A 23,571-nucleotide genomic window follows, 5' to 3' on the forward strand; every position below is an offset into this window, starting at 1 on the left:
TTATCTGATTTAGTGCTTAGTACAGATAAAGTCATTATAGTGGGTGACTTTAACATTCATGTAGATGCTGACAGTAACTGTCTGAGCACTGCGTTTAATTCATTACTAGATTCAATTGGTTTTTCCCAAAATGTAAATAAACCCACTCACTGTTTTAGTCACACATTGGACCTTGTACTTGCATATGGCATTGAAACTGATAATTTAATAGTATTTCCTCATAATTCTCTTCTGTCTGACCATTTTCTAATAACATTTGAATTTACAATAACGGACTATACAGCAGTTAGGAAAAAATTCCACTACAGCAGATGTTTATCTGAAAATGCTGTGAATATTTTTAAAGAAATTATCTCTTCATCTTTTTCACCACCATGTGTCAATACTATGGTGAGTAGCCATCTTACTCCTGTACAAATTGATTACTTAGTTGACGATTCTGCAGCCTCATTGCGTATGATACTAGATACAGTTGCCCCTCTGAAAAAAAATGCAGTGAATCAGAGGAGCCGACCTCCATGGTACAATTCACAAATGCACAGCTTAAAGCAGGCGTCACGAAAATTAGAGAGGAAGTGGCGTTCCACTAATTTAGAAGAATCCCGGTTAGCCTGGAAAAACAGTTTAAAAATGTACAAAAAAGCTCTCCGTGATGCCAGAACAGCATATTATTCCGCACTAATAGAGGAAAACAAGAACAACCCCCGGTTTCTGTTCAGCACTGTAGCCAGGCTGACTAAGAGCCATAGTTCTGTTGAGCCTAGTATACCCTTAACTTTGAGCAGCAATGACTTTATGACTTTCTTTACTGATAAAATTGCAGCCATTAGGGAAAAGATTCACCAGATCCTCCCTACAAATATTACAGATAGATCTTCATGTACAACAGCTCTAGAATCCTCAATAAGACCCCACTCCATCTTAGACTGTTTTTCACCCATAGATCTCACTGAGCTAAGTTCAACTATCGCCTCCTCAAAACTAACAACATGTCTTTTAGACCCTGTTCCAACCAAATTGCTTAAAGATGTTCTACCTTTAATAGACACTTTCATATTAGATTTGATTAACCTATCTTTAGAAACTGGCTATGTACCAAAGGCTTATAAAGTTGCTGTAATCAAACCATTACTTAAAAAACCCTGTCTTGATCCAGGTGATTTAGCCAACTATAGACCAATATCAAATCTCCCGTTTATCTCTAAAATCCTGGAAAAAGTAGTTGCAAAACAATTATGTGATCACCTTTACAGGAATAATTTGTATGAAGACTTTCAGTCAGGATATAGAGCTCATCACAGTACAGAAACAGCACTGGTAAAAGTCTCCAATGATCTTCTCCTCGCTTCAGATAACGGACTTGTGTCCGTACTCGTCTTACTAGACCTTAGTGCCGCATTTGACACCATTGACCACAACATTTTATTACAGAGACTAGAACATGGATTTGGGATTAAAGGAACCACATTACATTGGTTTAAATCTTATCTGTCAGACAGATTCCAACTTGTTCATGTTAATGATGACTCTTCTTTATGCACCAAAGTTAGCTATGGAGTTCCACAGGGCTCTGTGTTAGGACCAATACTTTTTAATCTGTACATGTCACCTTTAGGCAAAATTATTAGGAAACATTCCATAAACTTCCACTGCTATGCAGATGATACCCAGCTCTATTTATCTGTGAAACCAGAAGATACTAACCAATTAGTCAAACTTGAAGCATGTGTAAAAGACATAAAGACCTGGATGTCCTACAATTTCCTACTTCTAAATTCAGACAAAACTGAAATCATCCTCTTTGGGCCTAAAAACATGAGAAATATGCTGTCTAACAATATAGTTACTTTAGATGACATAACTTTGGCCTCCAGTACTGCGGTGAGGAACCTTGGAGTTATTTTTGACCAGGATTTGGCATTTACGTCACATATAAGACAAATCTCTAGAACAGCCTTCTTCCACCTACGGAACATTGCTAAAATTAGAAGCATCCTGTCTCAAAGTGATGCCGAAAAACTGGTCCATGCATTTGTTACTTCTAGGTTGGACTACTGTAATTCCCTACTTCTGGGGTGTCCTAATAACTCCCTAAAAAGCCTTCAATTAATCCAAAATGCTGCAGCAAGAGTGCTGACTGGATTAGGAAAGAGAGATCATATTTCACCTTCACTAGCTTCTCTTCATTGGCTTCCCATAAAATCTAGAATAGAGTTCAAAACCCTCCTCCTTACATACAAAGCTCTTAATGGTCAAGCTCCATCATATTTAAAAGATCTCATAGTTCTGTATCGCCCGATTAGACCACTTCGATCCCAAAATACAGGCCTACTTGTGGTTCCCAGAGTTTGCAAAAGTAGAATGGGAGGCAGAGCCTTTAGCTATCAAGCTCCTCTCCTGTGGAACCAGCTTCCAATCCAAATTCGGGGAGCAGACACCCTCTCTACTTTTAAGACTAGGCTTAAAACCTTCCTTTTTGATAAAGCTTATAGTTAAACTGCTCACTCAACCTGAACTAGCTTTTCTCTATACATTTACTTGTCACCACTGTATACCATTAATTCTATATCCTACAACCTGTACGATGCTTTGTTGTTGCTTTTTTGTTGTTTTGTTGTTGCTTTTTTGTTGTTTTGTTGTTGCTTTTTTGTTGTTTTGTTGTTGCTTTTCTTGTTGTTTTGTTGTTGCTTTTTGTTGTTGCTTTTCGTTGCTCTTTTCTTTTCTTTCTCCACTTTCCACTCACCCCAACCGGTCAAGGCAGATGGCCACCCACCCTGAGCCTGGTTCTGCTGGAGGTTTCTCCCATTAAAGGGAGTTTTTCCTCTCCACTGTTGCCTAGGGCTTGCTCAAGGGGGATTTGTTGGGTTGCTTCTACATACTTGTGTAGTCTGGACTTTATTCTGTAAAGTGCCTTGAGATGACTTTGTTGTAAATTGGCGCTATATAAATAAAGTTGAATTGAATTGAATTGAAACAGACTCAGAAAAGTGTCTAAGTTTGCAAGGGATTGACAGGACAGAGGAAAACCCTATAAACTTATCACTGTGATAATTCAACGCAATTATTCAAAATATTTATGGATTAAAAGGCATTCATTAGGCAGTTTTTGTTAGTCATCGAAGAGTAACAGCAGTCAACAATTATCAACAATCAGGAGGCAGCTAAGGGGGTATATCAATAAAACTGCAAAGAACAAAAAAGAACACTAGCATCTTTTGGCCAGTAGATGTCAGGCTGCACCCAATAATGTTCCTGCCAATTTCATAGATGATAGAAAAGCATACAGATCAGGTCCACACACAGCTCTTAACATCAACATATATAAGGAGAATATCTGTAACTAAATTAGTATCACAAAAATTCCCCTCGTGTATTTCTAGAAAAGGACTAGGCTCTGTGTGGTACAGTTTGTACACAAAAACCTCACGGTATTAAAACAGAAGAATGAATAGAATATAATAATGCTTTAATGATCCTTTGCTGGAAATTATTTTCTTACAACGGCCCACTAGAACAAACAGGAAGACAAAAATAGCAACAAAATTATCATTTACACAATTTTTATATTTTTGCCTGTGTGTTCAATGAGCGAATTTTATGGTTTATTTTATTTATTTAAGACCAACTGGCGCTGGCTGGAAGGATTTTCTGCTGCGTTCAGTCCAGCATTGTGGTGGCATAAGTCTATGGCTGAAATTCCTCTGCCGAAACACTTCCGGGTCATGCAGTGGGTGAGACTCATTACTCAAGATACAGTTCAGTTTCCTAGGCATCCTCACGTCAGTTACATGCTGAACGTAGTCAAACTCAGCCCCAATGATGGAGCTTGCTCACTTTATCAGTTTGTTCAATCCGTAAAGCAAGCACCCTCCCCCCAGCAGGCCACACCAAAGAACAGTGCACTGGCCACCAGAGTCTGATAAAAGGTGCACAACAAGGTCTGCAAATATTAGCCTTCTCAGAAAGTACAGTCTTTTTCCCTTCCTGTACACTGCCTCCACGTGACTGGACCAATCCAGCTTGTCATCCACACAGATAAATTGATAGCTAAATAAATCAATAAAATAAAATACAATATTTTTATTTAATTTTTTTTTTGTCCTTTCAGCTTATCCCGTGAGTTCAGGGTCATCACAGCATTGTCCTTGCCTTTCCTGACGCAACCCTCCCCAATTTCTACCGGGCTTGGACAGGCACTGCACAGCTGGGGAGGGGAATGGGCTATTGGGGGTTCAGTGTCTTGCCCAGAGACACTTCAACTTATAGCCGTAGCTATAGCTGCACAGGTGGGGATGGGAAAGGGCTGTTAGGGGTTCAGTGTCTTGCCCAGAGACGACTGCCTTTACCAACTGAGCTACAGCCGGCCAATAAACTAAAATAAAATATAATATATTAAAATAATAAATATAACACTACTAGCTAAGAAAATAGCTAGGAACAAAACCTAAAAAACATATTAATAACTAAGAACAACTAAGTAGATGCTGTAACAGGCTGCCATCCGACCGGCGCCATCTTAACAACTATTAACAAACTTAGCTATCAATTTTAATAATTTAGGTCCCAGGTAATAGCATGTGCATAAACCAACTCCTGCAAAATTATAAATTTTTACAAAAGATTAAAAAGTGAGTACAAAAAAAAAGCCTGCAACTGTTTGCTCCCGCATTCCTGTTTTTTTATTTCCAGAACCAACCCCCTATATTTTGAATAGCTACAAAGTTAAACTAGGTTCAATATTGTACAGTAATTGTTCAAACTTATCAACTTGAAACCAATTTCAATAAAAATTTCATGCAATCAGTGAACACCTTGACAGCATTCTGTTCTAATGAAAGCACTACATGTTTCTTCTGAGAGAGGGAATCTCCTACTCAGTTTCTGTTCAGCCTCCCGATATTACCCACTGCCTCTCAGCTCTAAATAAAAAAAATATTTTGTGATTTATGATATCTTTAAAAGATTAAAAAATGCAGTTCCTTGTATCCTTGGCTACCCTGGTCTGAATGCAATGCTCAGCAATACCCAAAATGGCCCCGTTGTCAGTAGAGACACAACTGTCAAAAAAAAAAATTAAATTAAAAAAAAAAAACATCTTCAAGGATGCCCTAAAGAAAGCACAATAAAAAAAAAAAGTCCTTTACACCCAGACAGGTTTCTTATGTAATTACTTAAACTGACAGGACTTTCTAAAAGGTTTGCTGAACGGTTGGCAGTAAGTGAAATATTAAACACAACCTTAATTCCACAAAAGATTGTGACTGTGTGTAAATCCTTAAAAAAAAAAAGACTGCAGTGATTTGCAAATCTCATCAACCCATCTTATTCGCAATAGAAAATAACATCAAATTTTGAAACCAACATTTTAACATTTCAAGGAAAATATTAGCTCATTATGAATTTGATGGAAGCAACACAAATCAAAAAAGTTGGAGCGAAGCAATATTTACCATTGCGTAGTATCCAATCTTTTTTTAAATGTCTGGGAGGTGAGGAGACCAGTTTAGGAGAGGAATATTGTCCTATTCTTGTCTTGCAGGATATTAACTGCTCAGCTGTCCTTGGGCTTAATTGACAGATTTCGAATTATATGATGTGCCAAAGGTTTTCTATCGGTGAAAGGTCTGGACTGCAGGCAGGCCAGTTCAGCACCCAGACTTTTCTCCTGCAAAGCCATGCTGTTGTGATGGATGCAGTATTGTCTTGCTGAAATATGCAAGGCCTTCCCTAAAAGAGACGTTGTCTGGATAGGAGCATATGTTTGTTCATATGTTGACCTTGCAAACCTCTAGCATGATGGGCCTGACTGGGCAAACACCCATTGAAAGAGGCAAGTATAAATACATTTGCTGTATAAATACATTTGTTTTATGGATTTTGCAATAACCTTAGTGTAGTTGTTATGCCGTCTTGTGCCCCGCATGCTCACAAAAAGGTGTGCTTTCCTTTTAAGGCAACTCATCTGTCATCTGTCTGTAGCAGGAAAATAAGAGGAAAAGAGGATGAACAAAGAGGGACAGTAACAGAAGCCACACTGAAAATAAGGACAGCGGTCAAGATAAGGGTGTTTTCCGCTCACACAGCTGCCATTAAATAACAGACTCCTAACCCATGTACACACGCACACAGACACACACACACACACAACTGTAATACACACTTTCAGCCCACAGAACGGAAATATACAGTTGACAGTAGGCACAGTGCATTCTGTGTAATCACAAGTGAAACTGAATAAGAGTGTGTAAGAAAGAAAGCTATTGCAATAAACAGGAGAACAAAAAAAAAAAAAAAAACACTTGTGAAAATTTATAGTTTATAGATTTCACTTTTTAAACAACTCAGACAAGTTCAACTAGTGTTAAAGATAGAGTTGTGACTAACGTGTCAAATAAACCTGTGAGTGGTGTGTAAGGGAACCGTAAATGCAACGATAATTTATCATGCAAAGTATATGCTAGTCCTACAAATATCTCAAATATCACAACCAGCTGCAGACTGTTAACTGAGCAAAACATGCAATTTTGTAAAAAAGTTCATTGGGAATTATGATAGGCACTTTTCAGATGTTTTGATAACATTTTATTTACCAAAAGGTCACTTTTGCAATAAACTAATAAACTGATAAAAGCAATGCTGACAACTCCCTCCTTATGGGGTTACAAGGATTTTCTCTACTTGCCAAACAGCAAACTCAAACAACTCCTTAATTAGAATTCATACAGCTTTATAAGCACATATTGCCTGTAAAATGAGCCTATTCACATATTCAGCCACAAAGAGTTGATTAGATGAAGGTGTGCATGTGGCAGGCTCCCTCAGTACATTAAGGATTAACAATAAGCCAAAAGTATCTCTATCTGCATGACCATCTTTACTGGTCATGTTATTATATGGGCCACTACTGAACATAAAGCAGAAGATACTGTATTCAATTTACTCACAAAAATACTTTAGGCAAGGAACAAGATCCATGTCTGTTTAGCCTAGACAGTGTTATGTTTAGACAACAATGTACTATGTTAACTTGAAAACGTAACTGTCTCTCTCCTACCCTAACCTGGCATTCCTCATATTTGAATTCTGTTTTATTGAACAAAAAAAATAAAATTTCATTCATAGCACTTAATGTATAAAACTCTGAAGACAAATTAAAATTCAATAATTACATGCACGCTTTAATTAAGGAGTGTTTTCAAAAGTAATAAGTCAAGAGATGTGCCCTGATTGCTGCTTTCCAATTTTATGTGCTGAAGAGAGTCTCTGCTTTGCCTTGGCAAAAAGCCCCTTACAAACACACATGCTAATTATAAATAAAATAAAACACTATACTACTATACATATAAGTGTTCCAAAAGGAGCATAGTTACACTGTCGTGACAAAAGTAGAAAAAGAAATAAGGACAGAAAATGGAAATGTTTCTGAGATGTGACAGTTGAAGAGAACACAAATCAGCAGACACATTTGGCTTTTGACAGTGATATCATGAGCCAGTTACAGACTTTCCTTAAGGTGTGTGTGTGTGTGTGTGTGTGTGTGTGTGTGTGTGTGTGTGTGTGTGTGTGTGTGTGTGTGTGTGTGTACCTTCACTAATCTATTTAAGCAACAGGTCTTAAGAGTAGTGAGGAAGATGTAAATCAGAGCAAGACTGAAAAAGTAAATTCAGACTGGCAGGAAGCAGAGTGGCAACTTTTACAGGAAAATGAGTGAATTACCTACAGTTTTGTCAGATAATCATTCCAAATCAAGCTATGTTTATGGTTAGGTTGCATACATAAAAGGCAGAAACATCCCTTGTAGTCACCTTAGGACATTTACAGTTTAGCTGTGTCAATGTTATATTATCAACATTCCTATGTATTAAATGAAAAAAATTCCTAAAGTAGGTTACAGGTGAGGGATAGGGGTATAATGTATGGAGCCCAAAGAGGTGAGGTACTGCGTGTATGAGTGTGGAGGAAAGCGGGGACAATAAATAATAATAGTGCTATATGTGTTTAAAGAAAGTGGGTTTAATACATATATTAGATTAATGATGTGTGGTCAGGTGGTCAAACTTCTTACCACTGAACTGAGGTAAAAGATGACTTGTAAGATACAGCGACATGGGTGTTGTGTGGTATGTGTAACATTGTTAACTAGGCCAAGTTATTATTGCTTAGAATGTTGCCATGGCTATGTACTTATGACATCATGCAGGGGGAAGCATTACTAAGGCAGACACACCCAGACAAAGCTGAAGAGTTTCTTCCATGTACAGGCTGAAGCATGAAATCAGCAACAACCCTGAAATATTACACACATACAAACTCAGTTGTTCTACAGTAAAAATATATAATTTTTGATATATAACAAATGGTCAAGTAAAGAATGGAGTAAAAGAGTCAGGTATGATAATGTTGAAGTCACATGTTGATACATGCCAGGACAATTTCCAAGAAACTTGTGGCAGTGATAAACACAAAAGGTGGCGAAACAAGCAAGAGAGATTTTTAAAAACAGAGAATGTCCCCAAACAAGCAGCGTAATAACATTACAAAGCCTTTGAGAGTAACCCTTTAGAGCTCAGTCATTTCCTAATCTTTCAGGCTAAGCTGCACTAACCAGTTGACCCAAGATGTGCTGGAGTGTAATGTGACAATATTGTATGTAGGTCCAACTGGGGCATGTTTTCTGCATGACTGCTCCTTGTCCTTGGTCTACTGTGTTAATGAAGAGACACAAAGCCCAACCACCCCACCTAATAAAACTTAGACAAGGGAAGCCACTGTTGCCATGTTTCTCATTTTGCAAGGTTCTCCCCCAGATGGTATAACATGATCTCCTAATGATGTAAAACTCGGTGATGGCATTTTTCAGCCAGAAGAAGAGAATTATCCAAAAAAAAAGAGAGAGAGAGAGAAGTCAGAGAGAAAATTACAAGCATTACTGTCTATTTACACCTAAACTAAAGCCATGGGGAACAAGTTGAAAATTGATGAAGTTGCCCTTTAATAAATTTAGGTCCAACATTAACAACAAAATAGCATTTTCTTTTTAGAAAACAGCTGACAAAACTGGCAATGTAGAGACCACATCTTTATACAGTGACACAAACCTCTGTAGAAGAGAAGTGAGACAATCTAGTTGACATATATAGATTTCCACTAGTTCATGTAGCAAAACAAAACTGGAAACATGGAAACTCGCTACCTTGCTAGCCTGATCACCTAACCCCACCTATCCAAAAACATTCACCCTCTTTAACTAGACGTGGAAACAACAAAAGAAACCCAAAATACAGTATTGAGAAATGAAATGTTTAGTTTGAACAAAAGTAGTTTGTATAGATTGTTCTATATAACATGTTACAAAAGGAATACACGCAATACCATTCCTGTAATACAGCCAACATTAGACTTAAAAAAACAAAACACTTTATTAGATTCTATAACAATGGAGGATCTGTGTTTGCAATGTTCATAATGAACTAGAAATACGCTATTAGTGTTCAGAAACAAGTATTGGAATTCTGCATTCCTCATTATTCTCACATTTTATGAAACACCATTTTAATTAGTTACACACTACTTGAACATTTCAACCAATACTTATTTATAGTGGGTGCAGGTAACTACACTACTACAGCAAATGTATTTAAAATGTAGGGCCCTTTTTCTTATTTGAAAGTGACTGCTAATGGAGAGGATTCTAAAAACAACAGGTTTTTCTGCTTTCTGTCAATAAAAAGTGGCATCCAGTAACATGCTGTTACACAACACATGCTGAACAAAATTTTACTTATGGTATTAAGATGTTATAACTTGCTTGAAGGGTTGTCTACAGTGGAGGTTTTCAGTCATCCATCTCACACTATTGTATTTTGTGCATGTAATTATGGGGATTGTGTGTTTAGCTCTGGGTAATTCCAAAATGCTCAAAAGGCTCAACACTCTGAAGCTGCTACTCTGCCAACTAGGGCTGTACAATATGACAAAATACATCATGTGACAATTGGAAAGCATGTATCATTTCACATAATGCACCACCATTTATATAGTGTAATATATCATTTTTTTTAGCACACAGAGAGCCTTTTTTTATCTTTGAAAAACAGTGTGGATGCAGCAGCATAGTGATGCAAACAAAGAAGTTGCTTTAAGGTGAACGTTTTCTTACATGCTACTCAATGCATAAGTAAAAGTTGTGAATCAATCAATCCACCTTAAATTTTATTAGAACAACTTTGAACATTACCCATGTCTTTATTGCCTCTTTTTGAAATTGAGGATTTACAACTGAATTATGCAAAATATTTCTCCTCACTTGAAGATAAAAAAATGTCATTAATATTTAATGCGCAGCTAGTACAGCTAGTCAGTTAGTACAAATGTGTCTTAATCAGAAATAAAAGTTATTAATTTATCTGGGGGTATTCAAACCTTTGCACCAATTTAATTTTCATTATTGTACTGTATTTTAGTCAACCATATTGTTAATTTTAAAAGATGAAAGAATATTTGTACTGGCTGAATCTGCATTGTAGCATATTTGGGCTAAGTTTGCACTTTCATACATGCCATGTGGGGCCTGACTAGCTCTTAAATTCCACCATGCATGGAAACACGCATGGAAACATGCATGGTGGAACTACTAAACAAACTGAAGTCATTTGGTGTATTATAATTAAATTAACTTTTGCTAATTATAATTTTGATTCAGAACCAATAACCAAACACTGCCTGACATGAATAGAAACTGTGTTTCCAACACATACAACATTCTTGCGCGGGCTGTTTCAATTGATGCCAAGACAAATGTTTTTGTTGATTTGTTTCTCTCTTCATGCTGGTAGAGAAGCAAGCTTCAACAAAGGGTTGTAGTGCCTTTATTACATATTTCATTCATCGCTTTCTGACTTTCATTAAACTAATCATCACTCGCTTTGCCTGTCATTGTAGGCTGTGCAAAAGCTGAAAGAGTTTAAAACCAACACCATTACTACTTTATCATTGAGTTCACATATTACCTTAGGGTAAACTTGTTGTTACACAACTGCAGGTCACAATAATTTGTGACAATTTATTTTACAAACTCTAACCATATCCAAAATTGAAAAGTTTCAAACTTTAAAATGTGTTTCTCCAGATTGACAGGAGATGTGCCCTTTATACACACACAGCTCTGGTAACTTCAATAATGTTGTAATTCTTCTGCTGTGAAACTATGATCAGCAAAGGGGTCAGCTTTTGCACGCAGATCCATGATTTCTACAGTGAAACAAAGTGGATGTGTTCAGCTCTGTTCATTTATTTTTCATTTCAGCATGTTGATTCCTCTTGAGAGCTTCTGTCATGTTGGGTGTTTTTAGGTTTACTGCTTAATAATCTCTCTAATCTCACCACAGGCAAATTACATATTTGAAGTTAATTAAATGTTTTTTGGGTTGTTTGTTTTTATTCTAGGCTACTCTACCTGTAGGCCTCTGTAGATCAGTGGTGGAAAATGTTACTTAATTACATTTGCTTGAGTATTTTGATTTGAGGTTTCTTTTACTCAATTTAAAATCAGATAGAAATATCGCACTTTCAACTTATTTAGCAGATGCTTAGTGGAAAATAAACTTAAAGATATATCATTAAAGGACACCTTTCGGTTCTAGTTTGGGTAGTACATGTAGCTAAATGCCATTAGACAAGCTAAGATTTAACTTCACTATATTAAAATATCTACTTCTATCTAGAGGCATTTTTCAGCTACATCAATTGGAGGAACCATCAGTTCAGATTATGTTATCTCATTGGTCATACTTTGGAGTTTGTAATCATGGGAAACATGCTTTTTAAAGAGCTGCCTTAGATGACATCTTTACTCCTAATTATAAAAAAACACCTCTGGGTGATGTCATCTGAAGGAGTTTATCAGCTAGAAGCAGATAAATATTTTAACATAGGGGAGTCAGATGAAAAATTAAAAGCATTTTTGTACATATACACCCTAAATTAAGACAATAGAAAGCAAAATGAAAATTGGTGAAGTTGGTCTTTAAAGCGACTGTCATCATAAAAAGATGGAAAAAAATGGCATTTAAATGCACTAAATAAGTTTAGACAGGTATTGCCTGCAATTTAAGCAACATAAAATGTAATTTTTTTCTAAAGAGGATACCAATTAGTTATTTGTTTTATGAGACATTTCTGATTTTCACTTTTGTATATTTTCTGTAGTGCTTTAATAAGCAAATGTAGCTCTTATCTCATATTACTTGGTAAAATAATAAAGAATACTTGATTACAAAAAATTGACAGGTGTGGCTCTAAGGTGACACATTTAAGGTTAGTTTCACACACCACTCAATTCTGCAGGGTCTGTCAATAGCTAATCTGCATTCACAGAAATGTATGTTTTAATATTCACTCTATTCCTAGTAACAAGCACAGACTCTCCTCCTTTATCTCTCTTCTCCACACAATAAGTTGTAAGGGCACTACATGGGCCCATGCTGTTTATAGTCATGGTGTTAATACGCAGCGCAATACAAGATTAGCTGTAATCTGTAAGGGGTAGACTAGGGAGAGTCACAGAAGAGGAGTGACATGGTAATCCAAACTAAACCCCCTATACGCAACAAGTAACATACATGCTGTAATGAGCAATCATATCTGTAAGAACCAGTCTACAGGTCTATGTTCCAGCTCTCAGTGGGCTTCAAAAAGAAACAAACTGCTTGTTACCTGCTCAATACCATCCCTAGAGTGAAACATAGTGGTGGCAGCATAATGCCGTGGGGGTGTTTTTTAGCAACTGGGACTGGGACACAGGGTTGAGGGAAAGGAGAATGGAGTAAAGCACAGAGACATCCTCAATGATAACATCTTCCACAGTGCTCAGGATCTCAGACTACACGACAGGTTTACCTTCCAACATGACAATGATCCTAAAAACACAGCCAAGGCAACACACGAGTAGCTTAGGGCCAACTCTGTGAATGCCCAGCCAGATCCCTGACTTAAACCATATTAAACATCTCTAGAGAGTCCTGAAGATTTCTGTCCACCAACAGTCCCCATCCAACTAGACTGAGTTAGAGGGAATTTGCAAAGAAGAATGGCAGAAAAATGCCAAATCCATGTGTGCAAAGGTTGTTGTATGATACCCAAAAAGACTTGAGGCTGTCAATTGCTGCCCAAGGTGCTTCAACAAAGTACAGAGCAAAGGGTCTGAATACATAGACCAATATGATATTTGTAATAAATTTACATACATTTCCAAAATTTTGTTTTTAATTCGTGATTATAGGGTACTAAATGTGGATTAATGAGAACAATTATAACAACTGTATCAGCAGGCACAAAAAAACTGAACAAAGTGAAGGGGGTGAATGCACTGTTTGTTCATAAATATACTAAATTTACTAGCCCAATGGTGCCTCTTTGCACAATGAATGGAAATGAGGGAATAAGAGACATAAAGGTATGCAGTAATGGAACAAAGAAGAAAGTATCCTGTTTGCTATTTCAGCACAACTTCCTTTCACAGCCTTCAGAATTTGAGAAATGATATGAATCAACATGTGTGTATGCATGCAACCTGTGCATGTACAAATACACAACTAGAAAATTCAAGAAGTAGTAAGATGTAACAGTTAACAAAAAAAGAGCATATGAACAATAGTGTAAGTAAACATTCAACTATCAAAGTAGGTTAAATACTAAATGTATGTGGTGTTTCATATATTCATATCCTGTGAAAAACAGATAAATGCAGATGAAAAGGGAAGCCAAAAATGTCAATTTTCTGACATTAACAAAGGTGGCTGTGAACAAACAAGTGACAGAACACTAGCTGGACAAGCATAACCATTCATTTCAACTAAACAAACTTTACACTCAATGAGGGACTGAAAAACATTTAGGCAGGTAACACTGACAGTGATAAAACTGTGATAAACTTTCAAGAGCTCCACGCTACATTTGCACAAAGGCAACTGTCAAGAGTACTTCTGAATAAGGGGAAATAAGTAATACAAAGAATGACAATGCTGTATTACATTTACAGCTTCTCTGAATGGCACAAAACTAACATACATGTCTCTAAGCAAACAGAGAGGAAGACCAGATTTTTCTGATCACAAACATCACACATGACTCAAAATAGACAGCTGCACATAGATTTATGTCCTCTTCGCTCAATTATTCATCTTCCTGCCACTGCAGAACTTAAAATCACAATATACACTGCAGACTAAAAAATAATGTACCAGTTATCTTATTACGTGACAGTATGACATTGTGTCAGTATGCTAGAAATGGAAGCAAAAACTGCTTTCCCCTTTAGGCATAAAGAATGCTGTCACTGGGGCTTGGACTAATTAGACAGCAACCCCATCTATGCCCTCTGTGTATTTGTTCATGCTGGCACAAACAGACAAGCAGCTTCTTTTAGCAGCCGCATAGCTTATCCTTTAGGCAGTCAGTCAGGAGAGCATCCACTCACAGAAAGTCCAAGAGTTACCTAGAGTAGGCAAAATTGATTAAACTTTCTATAACAGCATATGCAATTTTACAATGAATAATGATTTTCTTAGTCAATTAATTTCCAAATAAATAAAGGATGTAACAATATATATAATTTCACAATACTGCCTTTTTGAAAAAGTCTTGCTAATATTGTGGGACATTTCAAGCAATATTGTTGTTACAGACAAGCAGCAATGCCAAAAACCTGTCATATGCCGCATAAAAAGAGTTTTGTACAAACTTGTGTCTCAAGCATGTTCGAATGTCAAAACTCGATTCTAATATCTAATAATATAAAGTTAAATCACCATATAGCTCAAAGAAAAAGAAAAACTTAATTCTATTATTTTTCTCTATCTATAATGGTCAAGGCATGGCGGACCACCATGCTAACGAGATCTCCCACCATGCCTACATGATGGGCATGCATTTTAAAAAATATTTTATTGTCCAATATGCACACCTTTAAAAAAAAAAATAATCGTTTGCGTTAGAGAGTCTTTGTTAGGTACCTCCCCCCATGGATTTCATATGTATACAAAATCTTTGGAAACAAGGCATTATGTTCACAGACTATCCATGGTAGCCTAAGTTCCAATTTGTGGCTTAGAGTTTTAGAGAATTTACTAAACAAACACAAATCTTCATGTTTTGCAGATCCACAAGAACAGGATTTAAGGAGAGCACTTGGGAGCCAGTAGGAGAATACAAAATAAATGGGAGCTCTTGTAGGGGACTTTTCATACTATGTTGCCATGTTCAAAAAAGAAAAATTAAGTACAGCAATAAAAGAGAAATTTTTTGTTTTTTTCATATTGTTGAAGAGTTAAAATTGCAGTTTTTGCAGCAAACAAAGGTCTTATGATGCAGAAGAAATACTGTACATAAAGTAATATTTTTGCGTGGGCATGCAGGACTTATGTCATCTTCTTGACACCGTACATGAAATCTTAGGGGAAACACGGATCAATCAGCCATAGTATGTAGCAGTTGTTTTTTTTTTGTTTGTTTTTTTTGGTTGTTGTTGTTTGTTTTATACTTTAATACTTCATCTAACATGGGCTTATCAGCAAACACAATGTTTAACCTGACAGTACATAAACACAGATGGAACAGCTCTCTCTCTCAATATATCTGAAACAGCAATGATGTGGGCCTAGTCAGCATCACAGACACTGAGAACACTGAGGGAAATAAGCAAATGCTTGCTTGCTGTGCAATTAATCTCTCCCTGAATCCCTCTTTTGTTGTGCCCCTCAAATGCATAATATATATAAAAAAAAAAAAAAAAAACAGAGGATGGCTCCACCCCATAACTCAAATAAGGAAAGCCATTCTGAGAAACTCTACAGACTGACACCAGGGGGAGCAAACAAGTTTTACCTAGAAAGAAGGCCCCTAGTAGCTTCTGGCATCTAAATGACACTTAAAGGGAGGATATTTTCAACATGCTGAAGCTGAAAGCACAAATGCAGAATTAGGTGTCTATTTTAAAGTAAAACATAGTCTTGAAAAAAACGATGCTCATTTATTACTTTACAGAGGACATTTATTTCAAATCATACCTTTTCTTCAGTTTCTTAAACGTCAAATACAATATTTTGGACATTTAAGTATTCCAACATACAATGGATTTCTTTTATTAATTGTATAATTTCTTAAAATGCAAGAAATTATGCTAACAAAATCAAAGACCTCATATAAAACACGGCTGCTTATTGGATTGTTACTGTTCATGTTTGCAGTGTTAGAAAGATAGTTATTTGCAAGCATGGGGAATCTGTTGCCTTAAGCAACATGTTAGGGCCCCCATCATTACATGGACCCACCATCTGCATATGAAATGTATAATAACTATATAGCCAATTTAAGACAGGGCTCATAGAGTCCAGTCTGATGTGAGCACTGATGTCTGAAAAAAAATAAAAAATCTATCCATCTATCTTAACAACCATCTAGGTGTAGGTGAGATTCCATTCCAACTATGGTATTTGAGTGTTGTAGTGACTGCATTCCTCTCTTAGCCTGCCTCAACAAAATGTTAAACCAGCACTTCTATTACAAAACTCAGCCTTCCTATCCAGTCACAACAGGTCTTAGACCAAACCAAATGCACTCCTGAGCTGAGTCAACAGCTGCTGATTTTATTTCTGTCAGGTACAGTAAGAATAGAGAAAACAATAACCGTGCTCACTCATAGAGGATTATTCCAAAAAGTGTCTTTGTGCCATCTAATTGCTGCTGTCTAGATAAGACATTAACCTCACTTGAGGGTGATGACAACTATCACATGTTGAATGTTTTAATATTCTAGCGCACATAAACACACCTCTGCATGCTGATCTATCAAATGTCTCATCAAGTTAATTTTACAGAAGTAACTGTTTTTACCTGATCTTTACTTGGAAATTACCAACCAAAAGTCTTGTGTTGCACAAGAAATAAATAACAAAATATTTTAGAGTCTGCGCGGAAAGCCATATCCTCTATTTGCATGAATTTTCTAGGGGAAACTGCTTCTCATACATTGCATTTCTCCCCACTTTCTTTTGCTTCCTGTCACACATTCATCCCTTCTTTCCTCCTCAATTTGTGTCTTCTGCTCTATCTACTTTCCCCTGACTCTGCTCATTGATGGCTCACTTACTTTTCCTTGCTCTCTAAAACATTCCTGTTCACTCTGAACTAAGAGCCCCTGCCACTAGTGGTATATTAGACACTCCAGTTTCATGCAGGCACTCAGTCATTCTAGTCTACAGTTCACAGTATGCTCTTCTTGCCGAGATGAACAGAAGGGGAAACTGCGTGTACCTAGGTCTATGAGAGCATTATGGGAACAGAACAGACATACGTAGAAAACAGGGCAATAGGGACCTTTTGTACAACAAAGAACATTTTAAATATTGTACTTGGCTCAGACACTTTGAGTTAGACTGTGACCCGACTGACATAATTCAGGTTATCTTAAATTAGGCATTTGCTGAGGTGGTTCCCCCAGGAAGTAGGTGCACTGCTGCACAAAGGCACATGGCAATTTATGCTTGAAGGAAGGTGCACTGATCTTTCATATTCATCGGACTTTAAACATAAACATATTAACCAGCTTTCAAAACTAAAACCTATGCCCAGTGGCAATGACTTGAACACCAATCCCAGAAACGCCATCTCATTCAAACCAGACAGACACAGAGGAAAGCCTGATGGGTTTATAGTTGCCCATGTTTTGACTGATAGTGCCTGGGTGTACTGTGGTTTTTCAACCGCTGCAGCACAAATGCAGTTCTTCACTTATTTTCACAAAGTCAAATGAAATTTAATGGATTATCATTTATTCATGTAATAGAAATAATCCATCTGGTGGGCTCCTGTCAGATACAAGAGCAAGTCAGCAACCACCTCTATGACAATTATAAGTGAAAGAAATATGTGCTGCTTCACTTGCTCGAGGGTTTTCTGTATCATATCAGCTACAATGGTATAGAAAATATAATGTGCATCTGCAAGCTAGCCTTAATGTGGGAAATTAAATATAACTTATCATAAATGATAAATGCACTTTTTTGGATTAGCAGAACTGGCAATATTTGCAGTTTAATGCAATGCAAGCCATCCTACAATGAAGCTTTAAATCTGGTAAACCCTTACTGGAAACAAAAGATGCATTGCTAGAAACCTCCAACAGCCAATTAGGATCAGATAGATGCAAGGAGTCTTCTTGATAGACAACATACTCATGCACACCAGAAAATAAGTCAAATACTTCCCGGCAAACCTCCCACCTAAAAGGAAAAATATATAAATATATAAAAATTAGTTAACCTGAGAAAATCAACAATGTCACAGAGCGTGACTCTGATGTACAATTCACCTTGTATCCCAAACAACTGTCCAAGCCAGTGATCCCTGGCTAATCCACACTGTGCCAGCCTGAGCAACACAGATAGTGATTCAGGAAGCACAGTAAAAATGACCTGCTTTTGGCCTTAAAAAAAAAAAAAAAAACACAACACCTGGGTGATACTCAGCTACAGTACCTCTAGCACAGTGACACGTTTTGCATTCATGTAAATCGCAGGTTTTATACGCCTAAGAACAGCCGGTGAAGGAACAGAAAGACACCAACAGACTCACACATGATTACATGTAGCAGAGACTTAGACTGTACAAAGAAATTATGTTTCAGTTTCTCCAGAGACATTGCACAAATAATATAAGATATATTTAAAAAACAATGTTTAAAATAGTGCCCAGCATAGCAACAAAAAGGAGAGGATATGTTAGAGAACAACATTACACCAGTATGGTTTTGTGGAACAAGTCTATAAACAAAAGTTTATGAGTTGATGTTGGAGTTACACTATATTAAATGCTATTAATGATGATGAGGCAGATAATAGAGGCTCTTATTTTAATGAAATAACAAAAATGCATATCTATCTTTTGTTTTGCATGTTACAAACAGTCTTAAAATGTGTCTTTGTGCCAAACCTAGCAAAAGTCAGTGAAATTGTTCTGACAATATACCGCATTAAAACAATTGCACAAAACATATTGCCCATCTATTCTCAACTGTGACTGCATCAAAAAAAAGACTGTGTATAACACAGACACATTGCTCCTATCAGTATAAGGCAAAACATTCACTCAGGGATGATTTTGGTTTAAAATAGTAAATACTAAACTAAGTGAAGACTGCACATCACTATTTCATGCACATAACATGTTATGCTCACTGACGTCAGAAAAAAGGCTGAAAGCAGACAGCAATGAAGTCATAGAAGAGTTCATGTCAAGGACACAATAGTTGACAGATTATGTCATGCTGCAGATGAAGTACAACACAGATAATACCACACACTTTTACCCCTATCTAAACTCAGACTGGTATAATAACTCCACCAGAACAGGTTTGAATTTAAGACTTACTGGTGGTCGGCAGTCAGGGACATACCTCACTGTAAGGTGGGCAGCACCACACTCGGACATTCTCTCACATTTCAGGCAGACTTACACAAACAAAGACTTGCGTATGCAGACTTATTTTAAGATATTGCACAATTGGTTGATGTTTTTGACTCATGTTTACTTATAGCCCTACCAACCAAGTAAATCAATACTCCTTTAAAATTATACCATTCATTATAATCCTTTTTCATCTTGTTCTGAGTGTAATTTATGGCACAAAATGTTTTTTCAAAAGCTGGGAATAGCACAAAAGCATATATTTATAGCATAAGGTTTGGAAAATATTGTACCCCAGAGTGCTGACTGTGCCTCTTCTTGTCATCAAAACCTTTAAACTTCAAAACTTTAACTATAATCTTTTACTCCTGCTGTTCAGTATAGGTGCTATTGAATTCAGATGGTACCATTTACATAAAAAGCCTGAACAAACTGTTCTAAATGTAACTGGGTGTTCTTAGAAATTGTTTGTGTTCATTCCTGTCAGCAGGATAGAAGGCACCTTGTAGTTTAAACGAGGGGGGTTGTCCATGGGAACAATAATAGGGTCGGAAAACTCTCCATTTTTACATTAATGTGTGTGTGGACTATAACAGTTTACTCTGTGATCAGATGTGGCTTCACTGCATCCTCTAGAGTTACCATTTGTCTGTGTGTACATGATCGGTTTTCACCTGTTGCTAGACATGGCGAGGGGATTAAGTTACAAAACTGTTTGCCTGGCTGAGAAAGGGCACTGCTACCAGTGACTCTTACTACTCTGCTCCCTTTAAGGCAAAATGCTGTCACTTTAAGTCACCCTGATAACATTCAAAGCGTGAATGCCACACCTAACCATAGATATTTGGTTTACTTATTTGACTCAATACAATGATTCCCTTCAAGTTTGTCTGAAACAGAACAGAATGCAGCAATTAATACTCAGAATGCATGAATAGCTTGATGTCTTGCTTTCTTAACAACTTTTTCAAAATGTGTTAAGAACATTGTAAGACCTGACCCATGTGTTTGACATGTTGCAATCTGTGAGGACTGCACAACTTGAGAATACTGCCCAGTGCAACTCTTCAAAGTTACTTCCTCTTTTGCTGACACTTACTTCGATGTAAATTGTGAATCCTGAAGGTTAGCATTTTATGCAATACTGACAGCTATTGCACAGCTCTAGAAAGTAATTCCATGTAATTCCAGTTTGTAATTTGTTGCATTATTTTGAGCTTCATTTTTCTATGAGAAGAAGGAAATGTAACCCTCTGAGATGTAAACTGACAAACGGATCATAAAAGTGCGCCAAGCTTAACCTGAGTGGTACTTACAAATTTCTTTTTGCCATCTCCATCCTCGTAGTTCTTCTTTGATTTTTTCTCTTTCTTGGAACCAGCTGCTGATGCAGAGTTTCCCGAGTTTGGATCCATATTGATAAGTTAATCCGTTTTCTTGATCTGGGTATCAAAATAAACCAGTGTACCGTTAATCCACACGCTCTCGACTAAAATAAATTCTTACTCAGACGGCTTTGTTTATTGTACAAAAAGGGCAGTTAATTCCCGGGGGCCTTTGCTACTTCCTCAGCTAACTAGCCACAATTAGCACAGCGTTGCTAATGATTTGGTTGAAAGCCAAGAACGCCGAGCCGCTTGTCTGTATCACTGAAGGAGGGAAATTCAAAGCACAGACCCACGTCCTCGGGATGAAAAGTACGAAACAGCCTGTCTCGTGTACAAAACACAAACGAGAAAGCTGTGCTGCCAATATGCACATACAAAACAAACTGAAGCCTCACACGTTTAACTCCGAAAAGTTTCCGGCACCAACTAGGCTAACTGTAGCTTTAGCCAAGCTAGCTGGTCTGCTACAGCAGGTAACGTCTCCGTCGACACAAAACTTCAGTTCTCCCACTTTACGGACTTGTTTCGGCAACAACAATACGGGAAAAGAGTTTATATTACTGCAGACTCGGGTCAACAAAATCTCCCACATTAGCTTCCATAACTGCTACAAGTTTGGTTAACTTTTCAGCCCCTAACTGACAGCAGGGAAGCAAGTACGTCTTTAGCGGCAGGGTCTTCCTGTTTGGGCATGAGGAGGAGCCTGAAGTCCGCAGCTTCACCTGAGACGATTTAACGGACTTATAGCACCGAGCTGAGAGGTCAGCACAACTCTACGAAAGAATTACAAGATTTTCATTTGTCACTAATCAAAACTATCCAAAATGCCAGAAATGTTAGACTGAGAGAGAATGCCGTGTTAAGTTTGTGTTCCTCTTTGTTTTATATGGACAATTTGAATACTTCTGTTTCAGACATGGTTAACATCGTTATCGTTATGGCGAAATATCACATACATTGTTGCAAGTGGAGAAAAGGCAAACCCTCCCTTGTTTGTTTTATCAATTACTTTAATTGTTCAGCACTCTAAAACGTAAGTCCAGTAGCATAGCAAGGAAGATAGATGTCGATATATTTCGGTACTTCTTGTTTTAATTTAAGCCTCATCTAACTTAATGTGCCTTCTTTTTCATTCCACACATTTCAACACCTATTATTGTTATTTCCTTTTATTCTGCATACACACGTTTTTTGTTTTCTCTGTCTCTCTCACTGTTGTTACAATGTGTATTTCTACCTCTACACGTATGTAATTTTTGTAAAGTTCAATAAAGTTTTATTTAAATAAAAAAAAGTATTCCTCGTGCACAACGATTGAAGACTTGTGTTTACAGCTAAACAGGAACTTGTATTACAGTAAATATAGGTGTCATACTCTAGAATGTGAAAAGAGACCGAAGTCCAAAACCAAAAGACGTTGTAAAATGCACAGTGGGATGGCCCACCAGCAACAGACAGCACAGACAAGTAAATAATAATGTGTGAATATTAATATAACTTGGAATATGAGTATTAAAACCCCTGGTATAATAATATAAATTCTATCACAGATGTTTAATTACAATAGTAGGCTAATCTCAATTCACTCGAGTTTAATCAGTTGTTAATACTAGAAGGAACCACATTGTTTCACAGTTAAATATTAAATCAATTTAGATTCAGTTTCAAGCATATTCATTTTTAACATTAAAATATTCACAGTATGTAGCCTAAACGCTGTAAGTTTGAGATGCCTGTGATTTATGAGTAGTTGCTGTGCAGTAATCTGTCTTACATGCTCACCACTGTTTCCCTGTCAGCAATATATAACCAGAGGCTATTATAAAAAAGTGTCTCTGTGTGACACCAATTTTTGTGTCCATGACTCTTAATACGTTCAGATGTAGGATTGGCCAGAAAACTTGACATCTACTCCGAGATATTACAACAAAAATGATCAAATAAAATGTTACTCATCTGTAACTTTCCCATCATTTGTGAAATAATAAAACGAGTAATGCTGCTGCATGTCTGCCTCTATTTAGTCCTGATGTTGTCATTTTCATTTTCTTACAGTAACGTTTTATCACATTTTCAATGTCGCCTAATCAGACTGTGCGCATACATAGTCAGAATTGTGCCGCCACCAAGTGGTTAAGAATAAAACGACAGGCCCAACAGTGTCACCAAAATGAGATGCACATGTAAACCAAAGTTCGGGTACAAAAAATGAATCAGTGAAGAGGTAAAATTAAAGCTGTTCTCTGGAATTATTTCTTTTAACTCGTAAATGCACTGGTCATATTCTGAATGTGCTAAACAATTTACCCATTTTTTTATCAGAATATCTTCCGAATAACATTTAGTTGGTCATTACATGTCCAACATTTTGGGCCAGTGTGTCATGTCTTTCTCCTTTTTCTATGTCTCATGTCAGTGCTTCTCAAATCCAGACTATGTTATGATTAGCACACGTAAAACAGTAATCATCATGTTTAACTCATCTCAGTGGGATTTTATATCTCAGAGATTCTCAAAAAGCAAGTATTTGCATGATTTGATAATTTCGAGATACAATGTCAATACTTTAAAAAAGGCAGTGTTTCACTTCCCCCTCAGACACATACTGCACGCACACCCAGTAGCACAGGATTATAGGGTCATCTATCTGTCTTGGTATGTGAAAGATGTTTTCCAACAACAAGATTGGACAGGATTTGTGCATCACCGGTGGCACTGAAAC

General features: G+C 37.0%; 1 protein-coding gene across 1 annotated transcript in view; it reads right to left on the minus strand.

Annotated features, from left to right (window-relative positions):
- Nucleotides 1–21,525, minus strand: part of LOC137133992 (protein diaphanous homolog 1) — an 87,772-nt gene extending 66,247 nt beyond the window's left edge. The window contains exons 1-2 of the mRNA XM_067518269.1: nt 21,245–21,525; nt 20,778–20,903 (exon numbers count right to left, since the gene is read on the minus strand). Coding sequence (XP_067374370.1) covers nt 20,778–20,876 — 99 coding nt within the window. The 5' untranslated portion in view covers nt 20,877–20,903; nt 21,245–21,525. The remainder of the gene's footprint in view (nt 1–20,777; nt 20,904–21,244) is intronic.
- Nucleotides 21,526–23,571: the final 2,046 nt, after the last annotated feature.

The sequence above is a fragment of the Channa argus genome, chromosome 10 (assembly GCF_033026475.1).
Source record: "Channa argus isolate prfri chromosome 10, Channa argus male v1.0, whole genome shotgun sequence".
In the NCBI taxonomy this organism is placed as follows: Eukaryota; Metazoa; Chordata; class Actinopteri; order Anabantiformes; family Channidae; genus Channa; species Channa argus.